General features: G+C 42.4%; 2 protein-coding genes across 5 annotated transcripts in view; one reads left to right on the forward strand and one right to left on the reverse strand.

Annotated features, from left to right (window-relative positions):
- LOC144586237 (uncharacterized) overlaps window positions 1–20,764 on the reverse strand; it is a 35,779-nt gene extending 15,015 nt beyond the window's left edge. The window contains exon 1 of the mRNA XM_078384086.1: window positions 17,714–20,764. Coding sequence (XP_078240212.1) covers window positions 17,714–20,645 — 2,932 coding nt within the window. The 5' untranslated portion in view covers window positions 20,646–20,764. The remainder of the gene's footprint in view (window positions 1–17,713) is intronic.
- The window catches only part of LINGO2 (leucine rich repeat and Ig domain containing 2), an 878,998-nt gene that overhangs the window by 12,956 nt on the left and 839,028 nt on the right, over window positions 1–27,014 (forward strand). The gene's annotated exons all lie outside the window — the stretch shown is intronic.

Here is a 27,014-nt window from a genome sequence, read left to right on the forward strand (position 1 = left end):
AGTATGTATATATTACTGAAACAGCGCCGTCTACATTGGCTTGGGCATGTCGTGAGAATGTCTGATGGTCGGATTCCAAAAGATCTCCTGTATGGAGAATTAGTGCAGGGAAACTGCCCCAGAGGGAGACCACAGCTGCGATACAAGGACATCTGCAAGCGGGATCTGAAGACCTTAGGAATGGACCTCAACAGATGGGAAACCTTGACATCTGATCGTTCAGCCTGGAGACAGGTGGTGCATCATGGCCTCTCCCAATTTGAAGAGACACTTGTCCAGCAGGCCGAGGCAAAGAGGCAGTCCTGAAACAAGCAAAACCAGGGAGCTGGACAGGGGACAGATTGTATTTGTCTTCAATGTGGAAGAGATTATCACTCTCAAATTGGCCTTCTCAGCCACACTAGATGCTGTTCCAAGACCTCCATACAGAGCACGTTACCATAGTCTCTCAAGACTGAAGGATGACTACTACTACTACTACTCTAGCGTTATGTTGTTTAGGTTGCATATTTGTTTAATAAATTAATTTTTTAAAAAAAATTACACCTGTGGCACAGTGTAGCACGGAACACGTACTGTAAGAGTAATAACTTCTTGCCAAATTCTATCCCTACTATGTTTATAGAATGAATGTGCTAGTTCCATTTGAGGGGGAAAACATATCCTAAGGAGATGAACTACAGTATTTCAATTTCTGGAATTTCCCAACAGTGCCTTCTTGTACATAAGTAAAAGTATCCACATCAGATTGTCATTTGGAAAATAGATAGTGGTGAATGTATGGCTTTTTCAGACTCCTGTAAAAAAAAAGTATTATAGTCCTACCACAGAACTATAAGAAGGAGGTTTCCAGTAGTTCAGGTGCCTTTTCAGATATTAAGAGAAGTAGAGGGAACAAAGTTTTTGAGGCAGATGTTATTAAAGTGACAGAAGGTAGGGCTTGTATGTTAGAGCCTAAGGCTGTCCTAGTTGAAATTCTATAGGCGCGCTCACACGCACATGCACGCACGCACACACACACACACACGCACACACGCGCACACACACACACACACCCCTTCCCTTCCCTTCCCTTCCAAAAATTTATCCAGGCTCATTGTGTTGCATGTAGGCCCAAAAGTTTGGAACAGCAAGATCCTTTGCAAAGACAGCTTGGTTGGGGTATTGCTTGGGTCCCCCTTCCCTCCTTTTCCTTTGCCTGGGCTGGATAAAAAGGCAAGGCAGGCTGGATGTTTCCTGTGGGCTATAGTTTGGAGGCCCCTGTTCCAGATGGAAGCTGTAACTTTTATAAATCATTCTGTGTGTCCTAAGTGAAGCAGCCGACTAACAAAAGACTTCATGAGAGGGCCTGTAGCCCTAGGGTATCTTGAAGTGGACAACAAAGGCTCTTCTTCATAATGTAATGACTACTCTTAATACTCTCCATTGGGCTATGCTGGCTAGAGCAGATCCTAGCTGCAGTCCAGCAACATCTGCCTAGAGTTCATGGGAGGTACAAGTACAAGTCAGCAATAGCTGAAGGGCCACACATTCTCTATCCCTACTTGAGGAAAAGTTACCAGTGTTGAGCACTCAAACAGTGTTATAATCCATCATCTTAGCTTTGCTGACAAACTTTTGCATTAGTGGGAAGTAGGTTGTTAGGGTAGCCTGGGGCTGAATATAAACATTCAGCTACTCTTGTCTCCTTTCAGCATGGTGGCCCTCAGCTTGTCTCCATTACTATTGGTTCTAGGTGCATTCTCAGAGCTGGAGTATGTTAAAACCCCCCCCCCCCATGCTGTTGGACTCCAGTTTCTATTATCTTTCACCTTTGGCTAGGGCTGAATAGGTCTGACGGGAGTTGCAGTCTAACAACAAGAACTAGAGATTTATACGTTCCCCACTAATGATGCAGTGGCACATCATTTTTATGGATCCCTGACACATCCCGTCTAGGCATTTCTGGTAGAAGATACAGACTTCTTTATTATCATGATCATGCTGATTTATTTAGTTTAGAGAGAAGTTTCTTTTCCTTTTCTCTGGGATATATTCAAGCTACATATTCAGTAGTGAAATGCGCTGCATTTTAAGACCCGTAAAGCAAAGGCTAGAGCATATTTGCTGGCATGAAGAGATTACTAGGAGCAAAGTGGTTTGTTACAGAGGAGTGTTTGAATATGATTCCCCCCCTTCCTTTTATGACCACTTAGATAATCCTCAACTTATTTTCTGCTCGTTATCCTTTCTGTACTGAACAATAGCCAAATATGAAGACTTTAGGCTGCTTTGTGCAGCCTGAAGACTGTTCAGAGCCTTAGCATGAATAATGACAATACTGGGAGAAGATGGGCAACAACTTATTATTTAGTTGAGTCGTGTCCAACTCTAGGGTGCGGTGCTCATCCCCGTTTCCAAGCCATAGAGCCAGCATTTGTCCAGAGACAGTTTCCATGGTCACGTGGCCAGCGCAACTAGACACGGGACACCATTACCTTCCCACCATGGTGGTACCTATTTACGTGCATTTTTACATACTTTTGAACTGCTAGGTTGGCAGGAGCTGGGACAAGCGACAGGAGCTCACTCCGTCACGTGGATTCGATCTTACGACTGCTGGTCTTCTGACCCTGCAGCACAAAGACATCTGCGATTTAACCCACAGCACCACCACATCCCACAAACACAGTATACACACAATCCCTGTTGATGGTCTCACTAGTGTATGTTAATATTATTTTCTTCCTTTCTCCCTTTCAGGCCATGTTTGGCTTAGGCAGAATCTGTCTTTCTCCTTTTATAATGATGCAACTTTGTTGTGTTGAGAGCTAAAGAAAGCGACCATTGACCAAAGGAAATGAAGATGCCTGTGATTTTGATAGTTATGCAAAAATCTGAGTAGAGCTTGCCTAGGTTTTCATGTGAAATGTCTCAATGCAGCTAACATTTGGGAACATGGAAAGCTTTGAGCTCATTCAATGTACTCACATAGCATACTTTGGAAAAAGAACTGCGCCTAACTCTTGGAGAAACTGTTTAATAGATTCATGGGCTTTAAAAAGCCCTCTGGAGAGAAGCATAAATCTAGTGTCCAGTCCCCTAGCTATTCTGCTTTGTAGTTGGGTGTATGATCTAACTGGGAAATGTGTGATTCATATTTATTTGGCTCAGGGAGCGAATACGTTGTTTCTGCAAGCATTATGGGCTGTATGCTGAGATAATGAGTTATCATTATTATTCCAGTTGTATTTCTGATGTATTATTTATACTGATGTCCAATAAGAACTTGGTACACTGCAGAGGAATAAGAAAACAAAAGCTTTTGGATATGATCTTACTAGACCACATGTTGGGGTTGAGGAGGTGGCAGAGCAATGACAGTATCCCGCAAAGTGTTGTTGTGTGGTTCGGGGTGTTTTTTTCTTATTATTGTTGCTATGTTCTTTATAAGAAAAATCGTTAGTGTACATTACATCTTTAGGTGAGAGATTCTGATCTGCACTTTCTGTTCTAAGCCAAGTAATGTGTAGTGGATTATTTGTGGGTACCAGTTCATCGCTGTGGATCTGCCATTTTGCTTCTCTCCTTGGATTACAACCATGCCTGAGGTAAATCCAAGAAGCTTTATATCTCATTTTGAACAGTTGAAGAGTCACACATTTTTCTCATATTCAGTGACAAAGGGTCTCTTTATCGTCAGAGACACAGTGTCAAAAATTGTCAACAGCTCCATGATTTTAGAATTCTGCATGACAGCAAAAACAACAGGATTTTAATTGGTCATCAGCTTCATGAAGGAAAAAAAAACCATTTTCATCTCTGCAAACAGAAAAAAAAAGAAATGAAAAGAAAATGACCCTTATCATGAATGTTTTTTAAAACTGTCATTGGTGTGAAATCCAAGGCTTTTACATGCATTTTTTTTCCAAAAGGATTATTTTAAAAAAAAACCAGTGCACAAAATCCCTCATAAACTCACTCAGCAGAATTAAAATTTTTGAAAATTTCCATTTTTACTTGAGAGGATGAAATAAGCAAAGATTCACATGCCTGGCTATAGAAGGTGGATTTTGTGCTGTGGAATGTGGATCAAAGCTATTACCATGTTGGCATGTGTGCCAGTCAGTAGGTTCCCAATACAATATGATTTCTGCATTCTGCAGTGCCCTGATCTTATTTCCAGTCTATACTTATTTGTGAACAGATCTGGCTTGAATGGATCACTCTGACTGTCAGGTCAATGTACTGTACATTACAATCCCTATCTCTGGAAGAAGTGTATATTTCTTCCTCTTCCATCCAACCTTTGACTCTTTACTGTTTAGCTTCTTTCCAGCTGGGCTTCTTTCCATGAGAACATGTGGAGCTCTTTTGCTCTATCCAGCTCAGAGCTGCTTCTAACACCTCCATTCACATGCAATGAAGATTATGTTCTTTGCACTAAAATGCAATGGGACTTAAGAGACCAGAAATCCCTAGACTGCAATTTATATGCTGTACAGATCTTTAGGACAAACCTGAATACGTATCAGGTTGTTTCATGACTGTTGTAATAATGAACAATAACTGACTGGAGCCTTTCCTATAGGAATGTTAATGTGGGGCCATCCCGACTCATTTTATTGCCTGAAGCAATGTTTCCTCACAGAGGTAGGTAAGTTAATTTGATGCATGAAGCATAAAATCCTAGCAAACATTTCTGCTTAGATTTTTCCTCAGTGAAAATCTAGTCCGTAGTCCAGTTGTGAGTTCCCACTAAAGTGATGCCCTTCTCCTAGAAGGCTGAGCCCAAGGGAAATAATTGTTGCTGAATGGGGCACCTGACCTAATAGCAGAGGTCTATCATATAGGATGCTGCCACAGAGTCAAGTAAGGCAGGTAGGGGAGATCTGAAACTGCAGTCCAGAAGCCAACCCCAGCCAGTAGCTGCTGCAATAAAACAGGAGGAGTCTGACCTGTAGAATCAAATTAGTCCAAAGAGGTGTACACAGTCACAAGGGCCAGGATACGTCTTAGGCAAGAGCTGGAAAAAGTTGATGTTCATATAGCTGGATGGAGCCCTACCTTGAGTGCAGCTTCCGGCATTTAGCCAACTGATAGGAGAGCTTAGCTACAAGATTTGGCCCACTGGTCTTCCTGGGAGGAAGAGTTTTCTCTCAAGGAGACCCCCCGAGGAAGCCTAGTCTTCTAAGAAGTCCTTCTCCATAGCCAAGCACTTTGTTGGGAAGCCTCTATATGGGCAATGTCTTCAATCTGCAGTGTTTTCTTGAGGAGGGGGAAAGTCAGATCTTCCATGACTCAGCCCCAGAACTTCCTTCATTGAGGGTTCAGACTGCTATCTCCCAAGATCTAAGGTTGGGCACAGTGTTGTAGTCATCTGAGGGTTTGTTGTGCAGGATTTCTGAGGGTCCAGGGTCTGTGAGATCTGGCACTTCATCGGTTAGAGGGGCTGTGGTTCATCTTCAGTGGAAGACTTATTCCACAAAGCCATGACAGGTAAGACTCATCAAAAGAGTGTAAACTGTTAGCACAAACGCATGTACAAATGCATCAATTTTGGTTGGATTTAACCCATTATATTTACCACTTAAATAACTAATAGTTGGCTGCTTTTTCGTGACACTCAGAATTGACCACCCAAAGTGGCTGCCCCATTTTGCCCAACTGTTGTGCTGGCCCTGTTTACTGAGCTAGTTGGTGTTTCCCTCCCATGTCCAAGGGTTAGAGTAAAACTTCCCAAATCTTTCACACATCTTGTTGTGATCGTATCAGGCACTCTTCATGGAGAAATGGACTGGGGTTCTCTCACTTGATATGGAAGGCAAAAACTTATTCTAAATAAGATATTCTAAAAATCGTAGCTCAATCTAGAGCTGATGTCAGTAATTGCAAGCAGTGAGGATTACAGTGAGATGAAGTTTTGAATGATTAAAAAGAAGCAAAGTCGCTGAAGGCTTGTCATTGGGCAAATAACTGAGCCTCCACATTTTTGGCAGAAGCACATCTAAATTTGATCAGGTCCAAACTGAATATCATTAGACTAGACCTTAGCAATGATTTCACTAATATAATTAACCCATTGCATTAAACTTTTTAAAAAAACATTTTTAGTGATGTAAGTAAAAATCACCTCCCTTGTGTATTCTACTGTATTTCATAAATACCATACTCACTCTTATAAAAGGAAAACTTTTTCCCCTGGTGGTTGAACTATTCTCTGTTACAGAAATCAGTTACGTAATATCTTTGACTTTTTGTTTTCCCAAAGCACTTTCTATCTGTTTGTCTTTGTTCTCTGCTGGACATAGACACAAACTATCAGTGTTATTTTCTGCTCTAGTTTTCCAGGGAGTCTTGTGGTACAGACTGAAGTATAACTGTTCAAAAGAGGAAACATTTATTGATGATGCTCTGAGAATTACATTGCAAAGCTTAGCTCTTGCTGCTCTTGCTTAGTGTTTTATTAAAAGAAGAAGAAGTGCAGAATGAAAGGATATGGCACACAGTGTATTTTTATTGTGCTCTCTACTAGCCAGTGCAGTACTTCGAGCTGAGGGAGCTCAGAGTCTGTGCAGCTTGCCTGAGGCAATACAAGGTGGTTGTTCTTGTGGGAACCACAGTGGGGAATCAAACGCCCAACCTCTGGCTTTGCAGTGAGGTACCTACCTCAATGACCCCTCCAGCCAATGGATAGTTTTATTGTACAGTGTTTTTTTAAATAATAATAATAATAATAATAATAATAATAATAATAATAATAATAATAATAATAATAATAATAATAATAATAATGATGATGATGATGATGATGATGATGATGATGATGATGATGATGATGATGATGATGATGATGATGATGATGATGATGAAATGGAGAATTCTGAACAATGACACCTAACATCAGTGGTTTAAGACTGTGGTTTTTAAATGGTGCTCCATGGATTCTCAGTAGTTCCCCTAAATTTATGAAGAATTCCTTGATGAGAAGTTTCTCTTAAAGATAGCACTCTCTCCATGTAATGCCATGCAATACAGACGAATGTTTCTTGTGTTCAGAGGGGATTCTTTGACTTTCCAAATGTTGATGAGCTCCTGTTCCTGCCATTTTGGCTGGCTTGGACTGATAAAAATTTGGAGTACTATAGTATCTGGAGGACAGCAGCTTCTCCAGCACAGCTTTAGAGGATGGGTTCCCAAACTTGGATAACCTAGATGTTCTTGTACTGTAACTCCCAGAAACCCCAGCCAGCATAGCTGGTGATGAAGGCTTCTGAGAATTGTAGTCCAAGAACACTTGGGTTACCCAAGGTTGGAAAACACTGCTTCAGAGTAAAATTTCCTTTGTATGAGAGGAGTATGAAAGTCAGAAAAGGCTTAACTAGTTCCCTAGAAAGGGATTATACCACTAAATCAGGTGTTGGGATCATGGGGTCCTCTGTGTGGGCTGTGGATGTTGAAACTAGGAATTCAACTGCTTCAGGAAGGCCACTGTTTCCCAACCCCATGACTTAAATCTCCTGCAAAAAGTATCTTCTGTGATGAGGTTTCTTCAGCGGACAAGTCATTAGGCACAGGGAATATGCAGAACAGAAAAATTAGATTAGGCATCCTTCAGACTCGAGAGACTATGGTAACTGTATGAAGGTCTTGGAACACTGTCTAGTGTGGCTGAGAAGGCCAATTCGAGAGTGACAATCCCTTCCACACTGAAGACAAATACAATATGTCCCCTGTCCAAGTCCCCGATTTTGCTGCTTTGGGGACTGCCTCTTTGCCTCTGCCTGCTGGACAAGGGTCTCTTCAAAATGGGAGAGGCCATGATGCACCGCCTGCCTCCAGGCTGAACGCTCAGATGTCAAGGTTTCCCATCTGTTGAGGTCCATTCCTAAGGCCTTCAGATGCTGCTTGCAGATATCCTTGTATAACAGAAAAATACTGATTTGAGAAAATGGCTAGCCTCATCACAAGTTATGTTTAAGAGGCATGCCACTTAAGTCTCTGATAATAATGGATTTTACACACTTTTATCCTATAAGAAGGGTATGGTTCCTACATGACGATTAGGCATGTATTTGTAAAAGCCCTATTCAGGTGTTACAAATGCCAGCACTGTGAACAAGATATAGTAATAACGCGTAAAACAATTTGCTTTCTCTCTGCTTGAGCACCCATTCTCATGAAGGTTGTATGTCTTTTCTGCATTGCTCACACATGGGTTCAAACTGGTTCTAACCACACACAGCTAGAAGCAAATGCCACAGAAATTAGAAGGAGCAACTTGTATCACAAAGTCTCAGCCTTAAGTTTTGTGGGAACCTGACGTTTCTAATTTTGAGAGGGAACAAGCAGTTTTATATTTGGTGGGTGCTATAGGCACTTGCTAGCACCTGTACCTAAACAAAGGGAGATGGGTATTTGCTATGAAGACATTATTATTATTATTATTATTATTATTATTATTATTATTATTATTATTATTATTATTATTATTATTATTATTATTATTATTATTATTATTATTATTATTATTATTATTATTATTATTATTATCATCATCATCATCATCATCATCATCATCATCATCATCATCATCATCATCATCATCATTATTATTATTATTATTATTATTATTATTATTATTATTATTATTATTATTATTATTATTATTGAAGGTACTGCAGAATGGTAAGTGCAGTCATGTTAACAGTGGAGTCTCTTTTTTCATTTATTGTCAGTTTTTGTCTAAGCTCCTAAGGGAATATAATAGTGAGTACTTTTCAAGTTTTCCACATATTGCTTATATGCTTCTACAGCCCACTTTGCTTGCTCATTTTACCTGCAGGCTTATGCAGGGGAGCAACAGTACCATCACCTTTTATTTATGTAAAATATTTCTACCTTGCCTTTTAATGCAGATTTTTCAAGGTGACTTGCTCCCTTATATCTCTCAAAAAATCAGCAGCAGAACACGGCCATTCTGTAGTGCAACAGAAACACAGATTGGATGCCACCAGTTGTTTAGATGAGAGGAGCTGTTCTTACCTGTTGCTCAAATGCCAAAAATGTAGATGCCCTTTGGACAGATAACAAGGTGCCTCAAAGTAGCATGTCTTCTTCCTGGTGGCTTCTGGTTTTATTTCTGAAGATGTGGATGCCCAAAGCTGGACTTCTGAGGAAAATCTGAAGAATTGTGTAGGCTCATGTAGTCGAAAGCAGTCCTTCAGATCTAGACTGCTTAGGGCTTTATAGATTAAAAACCAGTCTTTTGAAATGCATTGGAAAGAAATAGGCCAGCAAAGAAGTTCTTTCAACACATTGGGTGAAGTTGTGTAAAGATCTCTTAATTCCCATCTTTTTGAGAACCAGGTGCAGTTCAGGATGCCCCACCAAAAAAAATTACAGGATGAAGGTCCTCTCACTTTGCTCAACTGCACTAATGTATCTAGCATCACATTGAAGCAAAAGCTATCTGTTTTCTCCAAGTCAAATCCATTTGCCTTATCTCTCTCTCAAGGTTTTGAAAGATAATTAGTATTATGAATTTCTCCTTCATTTCGTTTCAGGGGTGACTGATTAGAGCAAGGTTATGGAACTTTTGACCCATCAATTGTTTTAGATTGCCAGCCTAAAATCCATTCCCAATGGCCAAACTGGCTGGGGCTTCCGGGAACTGGCGTCTAAAACATCTGCAGTGCCAGAGGAACCCCACTCTTCAAGAAGAGCAGGGGTGGATAACCCGAGGCCCTGAGCCCAAATCTGAACTGCCTCTTGTCTCAACCATATCCTTTCATGATGTGCTTTGCTTGAGAAAGCAGGCAAATGATTTGGTTGAGACAGCATGACCCCTCCTTTGACACATACGTATGTGTTTGGGGGTCCTTTCCAAGCATTTGTATAAGATTTTATTGTATCTTATTTTATGTTCCATTAAATGGCCCTCTTAAGGCTTATTACTGGCAATAAATTTGGCCCTAACTTTTGCATTTGGCTCCACCTACCAAGCCTCCAAGAATTTGTCTGTAATTGAAATTCATTTCTGGGGCTGAAAGAGTTTTCCTACTTCTTGGAGCAGATTATAAAGAGTTTATTCTGCATTGCAGTGTGTTTCATCAGAGAGTGCCTTCTCATCTCAGATTTCATTGCAGCTAAACTTCTCAATGTAGGGCAGATTACAGTATCTTGGAAAACAATGTTCTCCCTTGATTTGATCTACCAGCTCTTCTGCCTTTCTGGTTGCTAACAGCCCTACTGTGCAGATTAAGGGATGCATGATTAAGATGGGCTGGATCCAAATTTTCTTAGCCCGGAAAGTGGTCACTACATTAGATCTTTTAACTTTGCTGCCAAGTCCATAACAGAATTATGCTAGAACCAAATGTATAATCCACACAATATGAAATTATCCCTGTTTAAGCTCTACAAGTGAGTATTTTTGGAGAAGAGAGGAACACCTGACCAATTCAAAATCTTATTTTAGGGCTTTGATTATAGTCTATATTGTCAAGAACTTCCATTTTCATTCTCCAGCCGCACCCCTTGCAGTACTGAACCGAGTAGGCAGTTTTGAAGTCTTAATGTGCTCATACTGTGAAAATGTTGAAATTGGATAACTTTTTTTTCTTTCTCCTTAGAGTGCTTGGAAAGGCATTAATTTGCAAAACAATAATGATGGTAAGCTATATGTTGAATGTTGAATATTATGGCAAAATAAAAGATGAGGCATTTTAACTTATGTCTTCCTCAGTTTGCTCTGAATAAAAATTGGCTATAACCAAGATGGCATGTAGAGAAGACAGAGTATCCCCAAATGGTTGACGTTTGATGTTATTCTCTAGGTCAGTGTTTCCAGCTTTGGGTCCCTAGATGCTTTTGCGGTACAACTCCTAGAAATCTTGGCCAGCAAAAAGCAAAGTCTGATGCTTATATACCACTCCATAGCACTTAAAGCACTCTCTGGGCAGTCTACAAGTTAATTATGGAGGCTACACATTGCCCCCCACCCAACGAACTGGGTACTCACTCATTATACAGACCTCGGAAGGACAGAAGGCTGAGTCAACCATGAGCTGGCTACCTGGGATTGAACTCCAGGTCGTAAGCACAGTTTTGGCTGCAGTACAGCAGTTTTAACCACTCTGCCAATTGGCTAGCTAGTAATGAAAGCTTCCAGGAATTTTAGTCCAAGAAATCTGGGAAACCAAGGTTGGGAACCATCCACTGCTCAAAGTTCAGGCCAATGACAACTGAAGAATGAAAAAACCTAGGAGCTTTTGGACAAAGACATCATCACTGAACCTAGCGATTTACTGTATTTTTTTTTTTTTGAAAAATCAAAAATAATCTTAGAAAAAGGGAAATTTCTTGATAATGAGATAGCTTTAAAGATCCGTATGGGTTTGAACCTTGGTATGGAGCTGAACCATATTTTGTTATCCTGGTGAAAGAAAAACAGTAGGTATGTCACACAGCTAATTTTACTCAACACCTCATGAATTTTGATGCTATCAGCCATTATCTCCTTCTGGACCATCCCTGGGTGTTTCTTGCTTCAGTCCTGCCACCAGAGCTAGTTTCAGAGAGCTGAGTTGGGTAAGTGTTTCTCAGTGCTTTGGCAATTGAGCCCTGATGATCTGTGGGGAGCTGTTCAGTTCATATTGTAATTTAACATCTTTATGAAGCAACCAAGAGTGGTGATTAGGGGATTTAGATCAGAGTGTCATTGATATGCCGATGAAAGCTGCTTCTCTGGTAGCAGCCAGATCAGGTATGTCTGTGCAAGTCCTTGATCAGTGTCTAGACTGAGTGATGGGGTGGATTGGGGGCCATCAAACTGCCTCTGAATTCTGGCAAAGAGCTCCTGTAAGTGAGTTGTTTCCAAGTTCTGGAGTTAAGGTCAGTTTTCTGTTCTGGATAGGTTTCCTTCCCTCTGAAACACCAGATTCATAATCCGGGATATGCATAGATCCCTCTTTGTCCCTGGAAATCCAACTAGCCAGGGCAGCTTGAAGTATCCTTTAACATCTTCAGCTGGGGCACCAGCTCCAACTCTTCCTGGACCAGGGACATTGGGGACTTGACTCTTGTGAGAAACTGCCTGTTACATGCTGGAAGTACTCCATTGCATGAGGAAGTGCATTAGCTGCTTTTTTCTTAGTATTCACTATGAAGTCATTAACCAGGGTTTCTGAGTATGTTTTATCTTTCTTGTTAAGCCCTCACTGCCTTTTGAGTGAACTTCAGAGTTTGCCAAGCCTGAGGCTGGGTATGAAGGCACTTACAGGGGAACTTTAATGTATAGATTCCCACTCTGTGGAATTCTTCCCCACTTTATGCCATGAATACACCAATATCTGTTTTGTAAGGGTTATCTAATATTTGATGGCATTTACACACACACACACACACACACACACACACACGCACACACACACATCATTGATTCAGATAACTTGTTACATGGTATTTTTTCCCAAGATACTGATACTATTTTATTCAAATTATCCTCAGTCTCACCTTAGGACAACATATCTGGAGGGGAAAAATTGGCACCCAGTACAATTAGCTTCCTGAGGAGGAATTAAAGAACCTTGTAATGAGGGTGAAAGAGGAGAGTGCAAAAAATGGTCTGAAACTCAACAGCAAAAAAACTAAGATCATGGCCACTGGTCCCACCACCTTCTGGCAAACAGAAGGGGAAGATATGGAGGCAGTGATAGATTTTATCTTCCTGGGCTCCATGATCACTGCAGATGGAGACAGCAGCCATGAAATTAAAAGACGCCTGCTTCTTGGGAGGAAAGCGATGACAAAGCAGAGACATCACCTTGGCAACAAAAGTCCGAATAGTCAAAGCTATGGTTTTCCCTGTAGTGATGTACGGAAGTGAGAGCTGGACCATAAGGAAAGCTGACCGCCGAAGAATTGATGCCTTTGAATTGTGGTGCTGGAGGAGGCTCTTGAGAGTCCCCTGGACTGCAAGGAGAACAAACCTATCAGTTCTAAAGGAAATCAACCCTGAGTGCTCACTGGAAGGACAGATCCTGAAGCTGAGGCTCCAGTACTTTGGCTATCTCATGAGAAGAGAAGATTCCTTGGAAAAAACCTTGATGTTAGGAAAGTGTGATGGCAAGAGAAGAAGGGGATGACTGAGGATGAGATCGGTGGACAGTGTCTGCGAAGCAACCAACATGAATTTGACCAAACTCCGGGAGGCAGTGGAAGATAGGAGGGCCTGGCGTGCTCTGGTCCATGGGGTCACGAAGAGTCGGACATGACTAAACGACTAAACAATGACGACAATTAGCTTTGGATTGCAGAAAGTAGACACTTTCCGAGGTCGGTAAAATGAGTACCCAGCTTACTGGGGGGGGGGCAATGTGTAGCCTGTATAATTAAAAAAAAAAATTGTAAACCGCCCAGAGAGTGCTTGTAGCGCTATGGGGCGGTATATAAGTCCAATAAATAAATAAATAAAATAAAATAATAATCTCTGCCCTGTCTCCTACACTGTATCATGTGCTGCTGCAAACTGTTCCCCAATTCTGAGGAGCAGCTGGGGGGCTGTTTTCAGAGGTTGCTTAAAATAAAGAAAATTGGGATCCCTCCTTTGCACCAGAAAGTGCTTTTGATTTGTGCAACAGGACCATTAGATGTTCTTAATCAGAAGCTTTGTTAAAGTTCTTGAAAGAATTTGCCTTAATCCTTTGTTAACAATGAGCACAAATCCATATTAGATTTTGCCTAACAATCTCCAGCATCTCGGTTACTATCAAAATTGCCACGGGTATGCTGACATTTTAAAATTTTGTTGGGCAAAATATAGATGACAGGTTCTTTTCAATAACCAGCTATTCACATCCAATTCATATAGGAGGGCAACAGCTTAGAAGATGTTTTTAATCCTCCAGAAAGAATGCATACTTGTTTGGTTTGGTAAGATGCAGGTTGCTGAATGGTGCAGAGGTCTTGCATACAAAGCCTACAAATGTCACCTGGTAACAAGCCTGGGGATTTGACCAAGTGTGCATTCTCTGGGGAGGCATAGCCATTCCAATTGCTCTAATTAATGGGCTCTTCCTACACACCCATTTTCAGCTACCTATGTTAAAGGAACACAGGAAGCTGTGCTAAGTTGAGCAGAAAATGAGGTGCGTTCCCAGGAGCTCAACCTGTACCTCAATTAAAGGGCTGCATTTTGATCCCAGACTCAGCAGTTTCTTTCAGGCAAGCATAAATGGGATTCCAGCTGTAACAGAAGCATGTGAGCTGGCTTATGTGGCCTATTTCTATGTTCTTGTTGCATTCCCCACTTCTCTGATTGTTTTAAAAGGCATAAAATTGGCAAATATTTGGCCAGACCATTTGAAGAGTGCATTGAGAGAAATTCAGATGGCTGCTTCAAGATTGTGTTTCGCCACATGGCATTTTTTCTCTTTGCAGCCAAGGCATTGATTACTGTGAGCTATGGCTGTGTGTGCAAGAACACACAACAGAACCAGAGCAGATATAGAATATGACTGAGGAAAGGTCAGTGACTGTTCATTTTCCTCAAGTAATGATAGTGTTTTGTAACACTACTTGAAGTTTCTTGTGCTTTCTTTTTTAGAGAGACGTGGAGTTGGACATGTGTCCAATTTACACTTGACAGTCGGAACTCATCATATAGTTGCTAGGAGAGTTTGGACAGTTGCCTGGAAAGACATTGTGCAGAAATGCATGAAATACCAGCCAAATGCTTCTCCGTTTTGAGTGGTGGGCAGAGGAGGAAGTGTGAGAGTTGCTTTACACTCTCAACTCTGAATTAAATCTCTATTTCAGGTGCTGGTGGAGGTGGGAATGCTTCCATGTCCAGAAATGAACAGAGATAATCCTCTGTTTTAAGGCCAGCCCACATGAGGCCACGGGAATTGACAACTGGGAATTGAAACCACCAGCATGGTGCTTAATTTTGTTTCTTTGGGCATAATTTCATTAAGAAATAAATCGCATGTCATGGCAGTTCAGCCATGGCACCTCTGGCAGGCCACCCCTCCCTTGTTACCTGACTGGTTGCGTGACTGGTCACACAGCCAGCATGAGACCAGACATCTGAAATCGCAACCTGCCAGCACAATGGAAAAAGTTGTGTGGTTGCCTTTCCATTCCACATTCCCTCACTAGATATGGGGATGATATTGCATTAGATAATGACTAAATGTTTCAAACTGTCCTTTTTAAAAGATATAGTGAGTGAGAAAGAGACCCATTAACTGCATAATTCAGTTGTACATCTTTTTAAATTAGGATATTAAGGAGCTTAAAAATCTCATGGCACTTTGAAATTGCATTCAGATGAACGGTAATACCAGGGAAAGAAAAAAAATGCCACAGTTTTGAAGAGAAGGGAGTAGCAACCAGAATGGTTACACAATATTAACATTGCTTTCATTGTCCAGATTATATTAATATTTCACACATTTACTAAGCAGGTAAATGTGATGTTACAAATTTTCAGATAGGTACAAATTTATGGGGCTTATCCTGAGATACAGTTAAATGTTATTAACTATATATAAACACCATAAAAATTATGGGTGACAGGCTTTCTAGGGATGGATTTATCAGTTACATCCCATGTCTATTAACTTATAAAGCAGGAGGTACTCTGGGGCTCTACAGAGGTTTGAGACAATGGACTGCAACTCCCATAATCCCCAGCCATAACCATATTTCTTGGGTTGGTGGGAGCTGGCGTCGACAGCATTCAGAAGGTGTTAGCTTGCCTACCCCTACTGTGAAAGAAGGGAGCAGGCATCTAAGAGAAAGCACTAGCCACTCTCTTTGCTGAATGGCCCAGGCAGGAAATTTCCTAGATCTCATCACTGCTGCTCCATTGACCTCCAGCAGCTCCCTTTTCTCCTTATTAATTCCATCAGGGTCTGCTTTCTCCCCAGCGTATGAGATGAGAACTGGCTGAGGTTGGCTGAGCAGGGATTTTCCCTTCTACACCGCAACAGTTCCTGAGAAATGCCCCTTCTATGTATATAACTTCTGTAAAACTGCCTACCAGTATGGACCTCTGTAATATCCTTTGGGGTACCTTGAGTTCCTCTATCTTGATATACTGTGGGCCTGCAGTGGGGGGGGGACTTCCAGAGGAGTCTCCTTGGATTAAGGAGTCACAACAGAATCTCTTTAGTTAAGAGAAATCCTACCACTATGACCCACAAAATCATGTTATGTAAATAATCAGCTAATAATGTGACACTCAGGATCCTTGAGTATATGATTAGGTGTACAATTTTATCACATTTCAAAGCAGTTTGAAAAACACTGCTGGAAGTACAGCAGACTAAAAATGATGAAAATTGGAACAGTTGCTCCTTTTGGGGGGGGAGGATGGCACTTGGAAAAAAATATCCTTAAATACAGTGGCGCCTCGCTTAGCGATTGCCTTGTTTAACGATGTATTCGCTTAGCGATGAGGTTTTTGGAGCTATCTTGCGCTCTGTTTAGCGATGTTTCCAATGGGGGAATTTTGCATAGCGATGTTCGGGACCTTGCTTCGCTTAGCGATGACAGTTTAGGTCCCCTGTTTCGCTTAGTGATGTTTTTGATAGGTCCGTTTTCACTATTTTTAAAAGGTGTTAAATTGTTTAAAAAGGGTTTAGAGTGCTTGAAATAGTTAGTGCACTTAATAAACCCTTTGTTAACCAAATTTGGCTTCGTTCTGACTCTTTTTGAATTTTGGTGATTTTTTTTCTCCCTCATTGAAATGCATTGGAAAGGTTTCAATGCATTCCAGTGGGGGAACTGTGTTTTGCTTAGCGATGTTTCTGGGGCGATTTTCGCTTAAGGACGGCAATCCGTTCCCATTGGAATGGATTGTCCAGTTTTCAATGCATCTCTATGGGAAAGCATGTTTCTCTTAGCGATGTTTTCCCATAGTGATGATTTTTTTGGAACCAATTAAAATCATTAAGCGAGGCACCACTGTACCTCACTTGCTTTGAAAACTCTGTGAGGGTCACTAGAAATTGGGAGCAACTTGGTGGCACATCACACACACACTTCATAAGGCAATACAGTGGTACTTTGACTTAAGAACTTAATCCGTATTGGGACTGCATTCTTAAGTCGAAACGTTCTTAAGTCTGTCAAAAGGTTCGCCTTTCCCTTCAGGCGGCCCCTCCATGTAGCAGGAAATAATAAAGGTTGAGTCTTTATAACTTTAACAACAGAACTTTTATTGCTTCTTCCACTCTCCAGCACTTCCTTTAACGGTTCCAACGGTTTACAACTTGGCAACAAAGCCTCATCAACATGCTCCAAACATTGAACATAGTCCCAAGGGGTTAACGGCGATAGGCCCCATAGGGTTTCTTGTAGCCCCAGTGAGGGGGTGGGGGACTCCTCTTGGCACAGATTGTCCCACAACATTTGTGCCGAATCCACCCCCTCTCATCTGGGCCCTCCTCGAACTCTTCCCTCCTCCCACCTTGTTCTCGCCGCTCTTCTTCTTTCCACGGGGCCACGGTCACTTTCCACTCTTGAGTTGGTGTAGGCACAGGTGAGTATTGGTGAGGTGAGGGATCCGGCAAAAGTCCGCCCACTCGCAGGTTTGGGAAGTCTCTCAATAAACCTTGGGTACGAACTTTCTCAAATGCCTGTCTTTTCTCATATTTCTTCTTCCTCTCATATTCCTCCACCACTGCGCTAAACCACACTACTCCCTCCTTCTCCTTCTCCTTGCCCCCAACTGTCACTTCTGACTCCTCCCACTCCCCTTCAGCCAAGCACACTTCCACCTTTACCTCCCCTTCTCTCCCTGTTAACCCTTTCTTCTCTTCTTTATTACTTTCACTGCTATCCAGCTGTTCTTTCTTTCCATCCTCTTTTTCCTCTGTCTTCTCTGCGGACGGCACACTCTCTCTTTCTACACCTTCACACGCCCCCCCGGAGGAGTGGGCCGTCCGCTCTTCATCACCGCGCATATTTCCTTCTCCCTGTCGTGAAAAATAATCAGCATTAGCATGGTTGACCCCCTTTTTATATTTCACCTGAAATGCATATGGCTGTAAACTCAAGTACCATCGTGTTAATCGTGGGTTAGCATCTTTCATTCTATTTAGCCACTGAAGGGGTGCATGATCAGTTACTAATGTAAAAGGCGCTCCCAATAAATAATACTTTAATGTCAAAATGGCCCATTTCACTGCTAATGCTTCTTTTTCAATAGCTGCATATTTTTGTTCCCGAGGGCTTAACTTTTTGCTGAGATACATAATTGGGTATTCTATTCCAGATTTTTCTTGAGCCAACACCGCCCCAATACCTCTATCTGACGCATCTGTTTGTAGGATGAAAGGAAGAGAAAAATCAGGGGCGTATCTCTTAGGCAACTCATTCAAAATAATTTTTAACCTATCGAAAGCCTCTTGTTCTAACTTACCCCATTTAATATACTTATTCACTTTCTTCTTGGTAAGGTCAGTTAGTGGGGCTGCAATACCAGAAAAGTTAGGCACGAATTGTCGGTAATACCCGGCCAATCCCAAAAATTGTTGTACTTCTTTCTTCGTTCTGGGAACATGCCAATCAGATAGCTTGTCAATTTTTTCTTCTGAGGGGCGTATCTCCCCTTTACTTACAACATGACCTAGGAACTTCACCTTCTCTTGGGCAACCTTACACTTAGAGGGATTAACAGTTAATCCTGCCTTCTTGAGTTCTTCTAGTACTCGTTTAATATGAATTATGTGTTCTTCCCAGCTCTTACTAAAAATAAGTATATCATCAATATAGGCTCCCACAAAGGTGCTAACAGGTTCCAGAACTCTATCCATTAAGCGTTGGAATGTGGCTCCTGCCCCATGTAACCCAAATGGCATTTTCATAAATTGGTATAACCCCTTTGGGGTGACAAATGCTGTCTTTTCTTTATCTTCAGCCCTCACGGGAATTTGCCAGTAACCCTTTGTAAGATCTAGCGAACTGAGGTATTTAGCGCCCCCTAGCTTTTCTAATAAATCTTCAATGCGTGGCATTGGGTACGCATCAAATTTTGATACCTCATTGAGTTTCCTAAAATCAATACATAATCTTACTTTCCCATCGGGTTTTGGGACTACTACTGGGTAACTTCTCCATGGACTATTCGAGGGTTCGATTATTCCTAATTTTAACATTTCATCTACTTCTTTGTTGATAACATCTTTTAAGTGGAAGGGCCAATTTCGACTTCCACTACGTACCACCATTCCTTCTTTGGTATTAATACAATGTTCTGCCATTTGGGTATGGCCCGGTTTGGTGGAAAAGACATCTTGGAATTCTTTCTCTATCTCTTTTATTTGTGCTTTCTGTGTCCCGTCTAAACTTTCTCCCAAAGGAATCTCCACTCGTTCCCCTTGATATAGGGATGATTCTGGCCCTAAGTCATCTTCCATACTTTCACCCCACAAAGCTTCTCTTTCATGCCATTCCTTCAATAGATTGACATGGTAAATACCTGTCTTCTTCTTCTTGTCAGGTGTTTTTATCTCATAATCTACCTTACCTACCTGTCTGATGACTTCATAAGGTCCTTGCCACCGTGCAAACAATTTAGCATTGTCAGCAGGCAATAATAATAAGACCTTCTGACCTGCTACAAACGACCTTGGAGATAATTTTGCATCATATCTTTTCTTTTGCCCGGCCTGAGCTTGTTCTAAATGACCTTTAGCCATTTCTGCTACTTTCTTTAAATGGGCTCTCATTTCTAATACATGCTGTACCGTCATCTGGGAATTATCTGTTCCGCTTTCCCATTTTTCCTTAATTAGATCTAGAATTCCTCGAGGGTTCCAACCATACATCATTTCAAATGGGGAAAATCCCGTGGAGGCTTGTGGCACTTCTCTGATTGCGAACATAAGCGGTGCCACCAGTAGGTGCCACTTTCGGGGTTTATCTATCACCAATTTACGTAACATGCCTTTCAACGTTTTGTTAAACCGTTCCACTAATCCATTTGTTTGAGGATGGTAAACTGAGGCATGTATTGGTTCTACATCTAAAAGTTTCCACATTTCTTTCAACGTTAAACTCATAAAATTGCTTCCCTGATCTGTTAATATTTCTTTGGGAAACCCTAACCTAGTGAAAACCTGCATCAATTCTCTTGCTATTATTTTAGCACTCGTGGATCTCAGTGGTATTGCCTCCGGATACCTCGTTGCATAATCAGTTAATACCAAGATATGGGTGTGTCCGCCCGCTGATTTCGTTAGGGGTCCTACAATGTCAACTCCTATTCTGTCGAATGGGCGGTCTATCAGAGGCATTGGCATTAACGGAGCACCTGGTCTGGGTTTTGTTTGAGTCATTTGACATTCTTTACATGTTTTACAAAATTGTTGTATATCATTATTGCACGCTGGCCACCAGAATCTTTGAGTTATGCGAGCACTCATTTTATCTACAGCTAAATGACCAGCAGTGGGTATATCATGGGCAATCCTTAATATATCTTTTCTCCATTTTATGGGCACCACTAACTGTTTCTCCCCTTCTTGGTTTACTCGATATAATAAGCCTTCATCTATCTCAAACCCCGTATTCCCAGGCATGATAGATCCTGTAGGTTGAGCTTCATCTAATATTTTTTGCAATGTCGGGTCGTCTTGTTGCCATAGCCTCATTTGATCTCGTGAGGCTCCTTTTAAAAAGTCAGTTTCAATTTCATTAATGTCGCAATCTCCGGCTAGCCCTTCTTTACTCTTAAGCAATTCACTCGCCCCCTCCCAATCGCGTCCCAACAGCATCTCCCTCGAAAGCCCTGGCACAATTCCCACTTTCATTCTTCTACAATCTTTACCAATTTGTACATCTACCCAAGTAGTCGCGTATTTTTTCGAATCTCCATGTATACACCTTACAGTCAAATCATCCGGTATTACCACTCCCTCTAGCTGCCAAACCAACGTCTTGCTACACCCCGTATCAATCAATGCCCTCTTTTCGTGTCCGTTTACAGTAGCCATCACTTCCCAACCCTCTTGTTCTGATCCCAATATCTTAATTCGTTCGTCGTTCTGTCCTACCCAAGAACAGTCCAGTCCGGGGCATTGCCTCTTCACGTGGCCGACGCGGCTGCAATCGAAACATACGGGCTTGCCGTCCTTTCCTTCCTTCAGCCCGGTGCCCGGTTCGAACAGCCGTTGGTCGTATGTGATAGGGCGCGTTGGTTTAGGGCGCATCGGTTCGAAATGCTGAAGTCTTCCCCTGCCGATAACCGAAAAAGAGGACGGACCGCGTGGCGCGTGGCTGCTCCCGGTTGCCATCTTGTCTTGCGGGCGTGTCTTCTCAAAAGTAGTTCTGGCGTATTCTTTCGCTCCCTCCTCTGCCGCGCAATAATTCTCAATCAGGCAGACTGCTTCCTCTAACCGCTTTGGTCTGTTTCTTTGCACCCAACTGCGCATGTTCACCGATAGCGTGGATATTAAATGTTCCATAACAAACATTTCTATTATTTCGTCTTTCGTTTTTTCTTCCGGTTTTAGCCATCTAATAACATTAGCTTTCATACGCTGGCTTACAGGGCGCGGATGCATCCCTGTTTTGAACTTGAGCTCTCGGAACTTTTTGCGATAGGCTTCATCTGTCAAATTTAAAGTTTGTAAAATGGCGCCTTTGACTGTTTCATACTGAGTTGCTTCTTGTGTAGATAACGTATCCACTACTTCTTGTAATACTCCGGTTACGCAGGGTATTAAAATTAATGTCCATTGCTCTTTCGGCCACCCAGCTGCGGTGGCTACTCTTTCAAAGGTATGCAGATAAGCTTCTGGGTCATCTGAGGCACTCATCTTCTGCATCCGTATTGGTGTGGGACCGGCTACCCATGGGTTCTTCACATCTTTCTGTTCACTTTCGGCCTTATCTTCTCCTACATTTAATTGTACCAACTGACGTGTTAATAACGTTTGTTGTTCCGCTAAATTTTCGATCAATTTCGCTTGGCGTTGAATCGTTTGTCGCAACTCTTTTATCTCTTCGTTTCCTGCCATAGGGGCCGCCCCACGTTGGGCGCCACTGTCAAAAGGTTCGCCTTTCCCTTCAGGCGGCCCCTCCATGTCAGCAGGAAATAATAAAGGTTGAGTCTTTATAACTTTAACAACAGAACTTTTATTGCTTCTTCCACTCTCCAGCACTTCCTTTAACGGTTCCAACGGTTTACAACTTGGCAACAAAGCCTCATCAACATGCTCCAAACATTGAACATAGTCCCAAGGGGTTAACGGCGATGGGCCCCATAGGGTTTCTTGTAGCCCCAGTGAGGGGGTGGGGGACTCCTCTTGGCACAGATTGTCCCACAACATTTGTGCCGAATCCACCCCCTCTCATCTGGGCCCTCCTCGAACTCTTCCCTCCTCCCACCTTGTTCTCGCCGCTCTTCTTCTTTCCACGGGGCCATGGTCACTTTCCACTCTTGAGTTGGTGTAGGCACAGGTGAGTATTGGTGAGGTGAGGGATCCGGCAAAAGTCCGCCCACTCACAGGTTTGGGAAGTCTCTCAATAAACCTTGGGTACGAACTTTCTCAAATGCCTGTCTTTTCTCATATTTCTTCTTCCTCTCATATTCCTCCACCACCGCGCTAAACCACACTACTCCCTCCTTCTCCTTCTCCTTGCCTCCAACTGTCACTTCTGACTCCTCCCACTCCCCTTCAGCCAAGCACACTTCCACCTTTACCTCCCCTTCTCTCCCTGTTAACCCTTTCTTCTCTTCTTTATTACTTTCACTGCTATCCAGCTGTTCTTTCTTTCCATCCTCTTTTTCCTCTGTCTTCTCTGTGGACGGCACACTCTCTCTTTCTACACCTTCACAAAGTCGAAGCACCATTTCTGATAGGAATACATTGAAAACCATTTAATCTGTATCTGCTGTTTTTCGTTCTTAAGTTGAGGCACTGTTCTTAAGTTGAAGCATTAGTTCCTATAGGACAGCGATGGCGAACCTATGGCACACATGCCACAACTGGCACACAGAGCCCTCTCTGTGGGCACATGAGCCATAAGTAACCATAGAGAAGTACTTACCCATCCTCCGATCCCAGATTTAGGCACTCTCCTCTGCTGGTGCAGTGGTCTAGTGGAGGGGTGCAATGGCAACCATTAGTGGTGTAGCCCATTGGGGGATTGGAGGACCAGTAAGTATTTGTTAATACCGCCCATAGAGAGGGGAGGGGGGAAACAAGCATTTAACCCTTGCAGTACAGGAGCAGTTGTTTTTTCTAAACTAAAACTTCAGCATTCGGGGTTTAATTGCAGTATTGTCACTTTGAATAAATAAGTTGATTCTGTCTTGCAAAAAGACAGAGAACCGACAATGCCTAGCTCACTCCCTCACACATGCATGGAGAAATATTATGTTCCCAATTCCTGTGACATCACAAGGCCCTAAATCATGACTTCACAAAGACCCACCCCAGGCATTGGGCCCCAGATATAATGAGGGAATGGGGAAGATAATCCCGTGACAGCCCCTGACAAACAAGACAACACTTCAAAACCATTCTGGAAAATTCTTTTATTGGTTTTGGAAAAGAAGCTAAACAGGTATCCTCAGCGGAGACAATGCCCTGGTTCATCTCCAGCAGGACGCCTGCCTTCTGGTCCCTCGCATCCCCCTGGGGAAGAGGACACTTCGGGCCCTATGAGAGAGAGAGAAAAAAAAACAACTAAGGGGCGAGCTCATCCACTGCCGTCAACCAGCTTCAACCCAGACGTATCCACCGACCAATGTTCTGGCAACTTCATCCCGAAGTTCCACCTGCCAACATCCACTGGCTTCCGCCCGAGACATCCCCACAGAACGCCAGCCAGCCCATTCACACACACACACACACACACACACTCACCAGCCACCCCCGACACACACACTTTCACTCCACCAGTCACTTACACACATGCCTGGGTTTCCATCCACAGATATCCACCAAGCTTCCGCCAGCTGGTTTCAGGAGGCTAACGTTCCCTGGCTTCATCTGCCAAGATCTGCTGACATCCACCTTGCAGCCTCAGCCAGCTTCCGCAGGAAGATTCCACCAGCTTATGTCTGCCAACGTCCACTGACTTCCCCCCGGTCCATCACCGATATCAGCTAGCTTCAAGCCAAGGATCTCTGCCAGCCTCGAGCTGTTAACTCCCAAGACCACTTAGAAAACTCCTCTTCTTTCGCAGGAGAACTTGCCTTGGGCAGAAGGCCTGGGTCCCCTGCAGCCGCTACCGCTCTCTCTGCTAGACTGCCCTCTGGCCACTGGTCCCCCTTCTGGTCTCCTGCCCTGCCCAGCAAGCCCCTTTTATCTGCCAGCAGAGAGGTGGGGCCCTGTGAGGTCACAAAGACCCAGGAGAGTGGGGTTGGGTTCCCAAGGCAGCAGCAACACCCTCGGGATTGGCTGAGTCCTGAAGATGATGTCAACAGTCCCTCATGTGATTCATCCACAAAAGCTAGCATTTTGCATGATTTTTTTTAATTTGTGATTTTTTAATGTATCCCCTGTGACCAATACCTCTTGTTAAATCTCCCCATGTTGGCCTTCTGACAGGATTCTAGGCTGGTGCTCCAAAAAGTTATCTTCCAGCATTTGCACCAAAAGGAACTTTCCTAAGCCCTGAGCTTAGGGGGAAAAATGAAAGTAATAAATTTATAAGGATGGGCACAGTCACACAAGGAAGCCTTTGATGCTTTTTTGCCTCTTTTTGGACATTTTTTTCTTGCCCTTGCCATGAAAAAGATATTATAAGGAGTCTGTTAAGAAAACAACCTAAGTGTTTGAAACACATATGAGTATTTTAACGCCATCCCTGCACTATTAAAGATGCAGCTTTGTTTCAAAGACTCTCCCAGCCTTTGGAACTCCCTCCCACTGGAAGGCAGTTTTGCTCCACCAGTATTTATTTGTTAATACTGCCCATGGGGGGGGGGGAGAGAGAGAGAGAGAGAGAGAGAGAGAGAGAGAGAGAGAGAGAAGCATTTAACCCTTGCAGTGTAGGCACAGATTTTTTAAAAAAAAACCTAAAACCTCAGCATTCAGGTTTTAATTGCAGTATTGGCACTTTGAAATAAATACGTTGATTTTGTGTTGCAGTTTGGGCACTCGGGCTCAAAAAGGTTCACCATCACTGCTATAGGAACTAATGCAAAGTCAGTTAATCTGTATCTACCACTGGGGGTGGTGGTGAATTTTTATTTTTTCTTTTGACCTAAGGCGAACTTAGGTCAAAAAAGGGCAGGAATTTTTATTTTTATTTTTATTTTTATTTTTTTGGTTCTTAAGTCGAGGTTCCGTTCTCAAGTCGAAGCAACTTTTTGCGAATGGAGCCATTCTTAATTTGAATCGTTCTTATGTAGGGACGTTCTCAAGTCGAGATACCACTGTACAGAATCAAGACAAAGTTGGGCATCTTTATGGTTCCCATATACTCCATCCTTCCTGTTTGGATGTTAGCCTGAAAAGGTAAGGCAAGATGTGAGTAAATACAAGTAGGGTTTTGTTCAAACAAGCATAGTTTCTAACAGTGCACAACATTATTCCTGATCAAAGAACATGTTAGTTAAGTAATTAATTACATTTTTATACCACCCCACTTAGCGAGAATCCACTACTCTGGGCAATTGCACAAACAAAAAAAATCTGCAATAGCTTCAAGTTAATAAATTTGTGATAGCTGTTAACCTGATCTTAAATCAGTGGAGATTTCAGGTGAAATCGCTCAGTACTGATTCTGGACCTAGTCAGATATGAACAATATTGCTGCCATCAGGAAACTCCGAATAATATGTGATGACTCATTGTGTGTTTTGTGGTGATTTGTGCAATAATTTTTTTTAAGAAAGTGGGAAATTGAGGGAATATGGAATCTATCTGGAAAGTTCAGGTTTCTTTGTAAGTGCCTGGGAAAGGCTGGCTCGGACTAGGGGCATTCAGTGTCTTTTCAGTAACAAGAAGGGAGTAGCTTATCTCTTGTAAAAGTGGCCTTCAGTGCCAAGTCCGCTTGTTTCCTGATACTGCACTAAATGGAAGATGATTTCAGCTGTCTGGGATTTTAGCTCAGAAGTTTTGATATTTATGTGGCTGTGATGACATCTCTACTTTGCAAGATGGCTGTAGTGATTCTGAGGACCTAGCCTTGTGGATTTTTTTTATTCCCCTGGAGCATTGCCAAGTCTAGGTAGACTGGAATGTTAGGAGTCATTGAGGTCAGGCGGGTTTCCTAGTCATCATCACATTTGACTGTTCTGGGTTCACCTGCCCTAGGATAAACAAGACTAGTGTGGCTGAATGGCTAGAGAGGGACTCCCTGAAACTGGGTACCATCACAAAATGTACTGAAGGTGATTACCTCCACAGAGAAAAAAGCTGCTGTGCAGAAAGATTTTTGGTATTCATCTCATACATACTGTGACATTTGGCATGACTTGTTCTGTTAACAAAACTCTACATTATGAAAACTACTGTGTACAACCATAGTAGGATGTCCATAGCTTATCAGAAAGTAGTTTTGCTTTTGTCCCTTCTTCAGTGTTAGTTTCTTTATGTTCAGTGAGAAACCTTCCATGGGTCAAACTAAAAATTAGGCATAGGTGGAATAGACCCATTGCCATCAAACGAGACCAGAGTTGATCATTATTAGCCCGTCGTATTCATGATGGTCGGTGTTTTCCCTATTGCTATTATTTAAAGAATGGTCAGAAGGCTCTGTGTGTTATTTGACCACAGAGGTGTGTTTTGCTGGTTCTTCCTCTAATTCGGCTCATTGAAGCAGCATCAACTAGGAGTGTTTGTTTCCTAGACTGTGAGGAAGAGATCCGTGTGCATTTCAGTCTGATCTCTGAAAATGCATACAAAAGTGAGTGGACCATAGATTTAATCATGTAATATAATTATTTTGTTTGATATTGAGACAGATACCAGTTACTATGCACTAGGGAAAATAAAGAATGCCCCTTGCCTTCAACAGATTGGGCCAGCACATCTGGTGTTTTTCTTGTGTTGTCTGCCAGT

The sequence above is a fragment of the Pogona vitticeps genome, chromosome 2 (assembly GCF_051106095.1).
Source record: "Pogona vitticeps strain Pit_001003342236 chromosome 2, PviZW2.1, whole genome shotgun sequence".
Classification (NCBI taxonomy): Eukaryota; Metazoa; Chordata; class Lepidosauria; order Squamata; family Agamidae; genus Pogona; species Pogona vitticeps.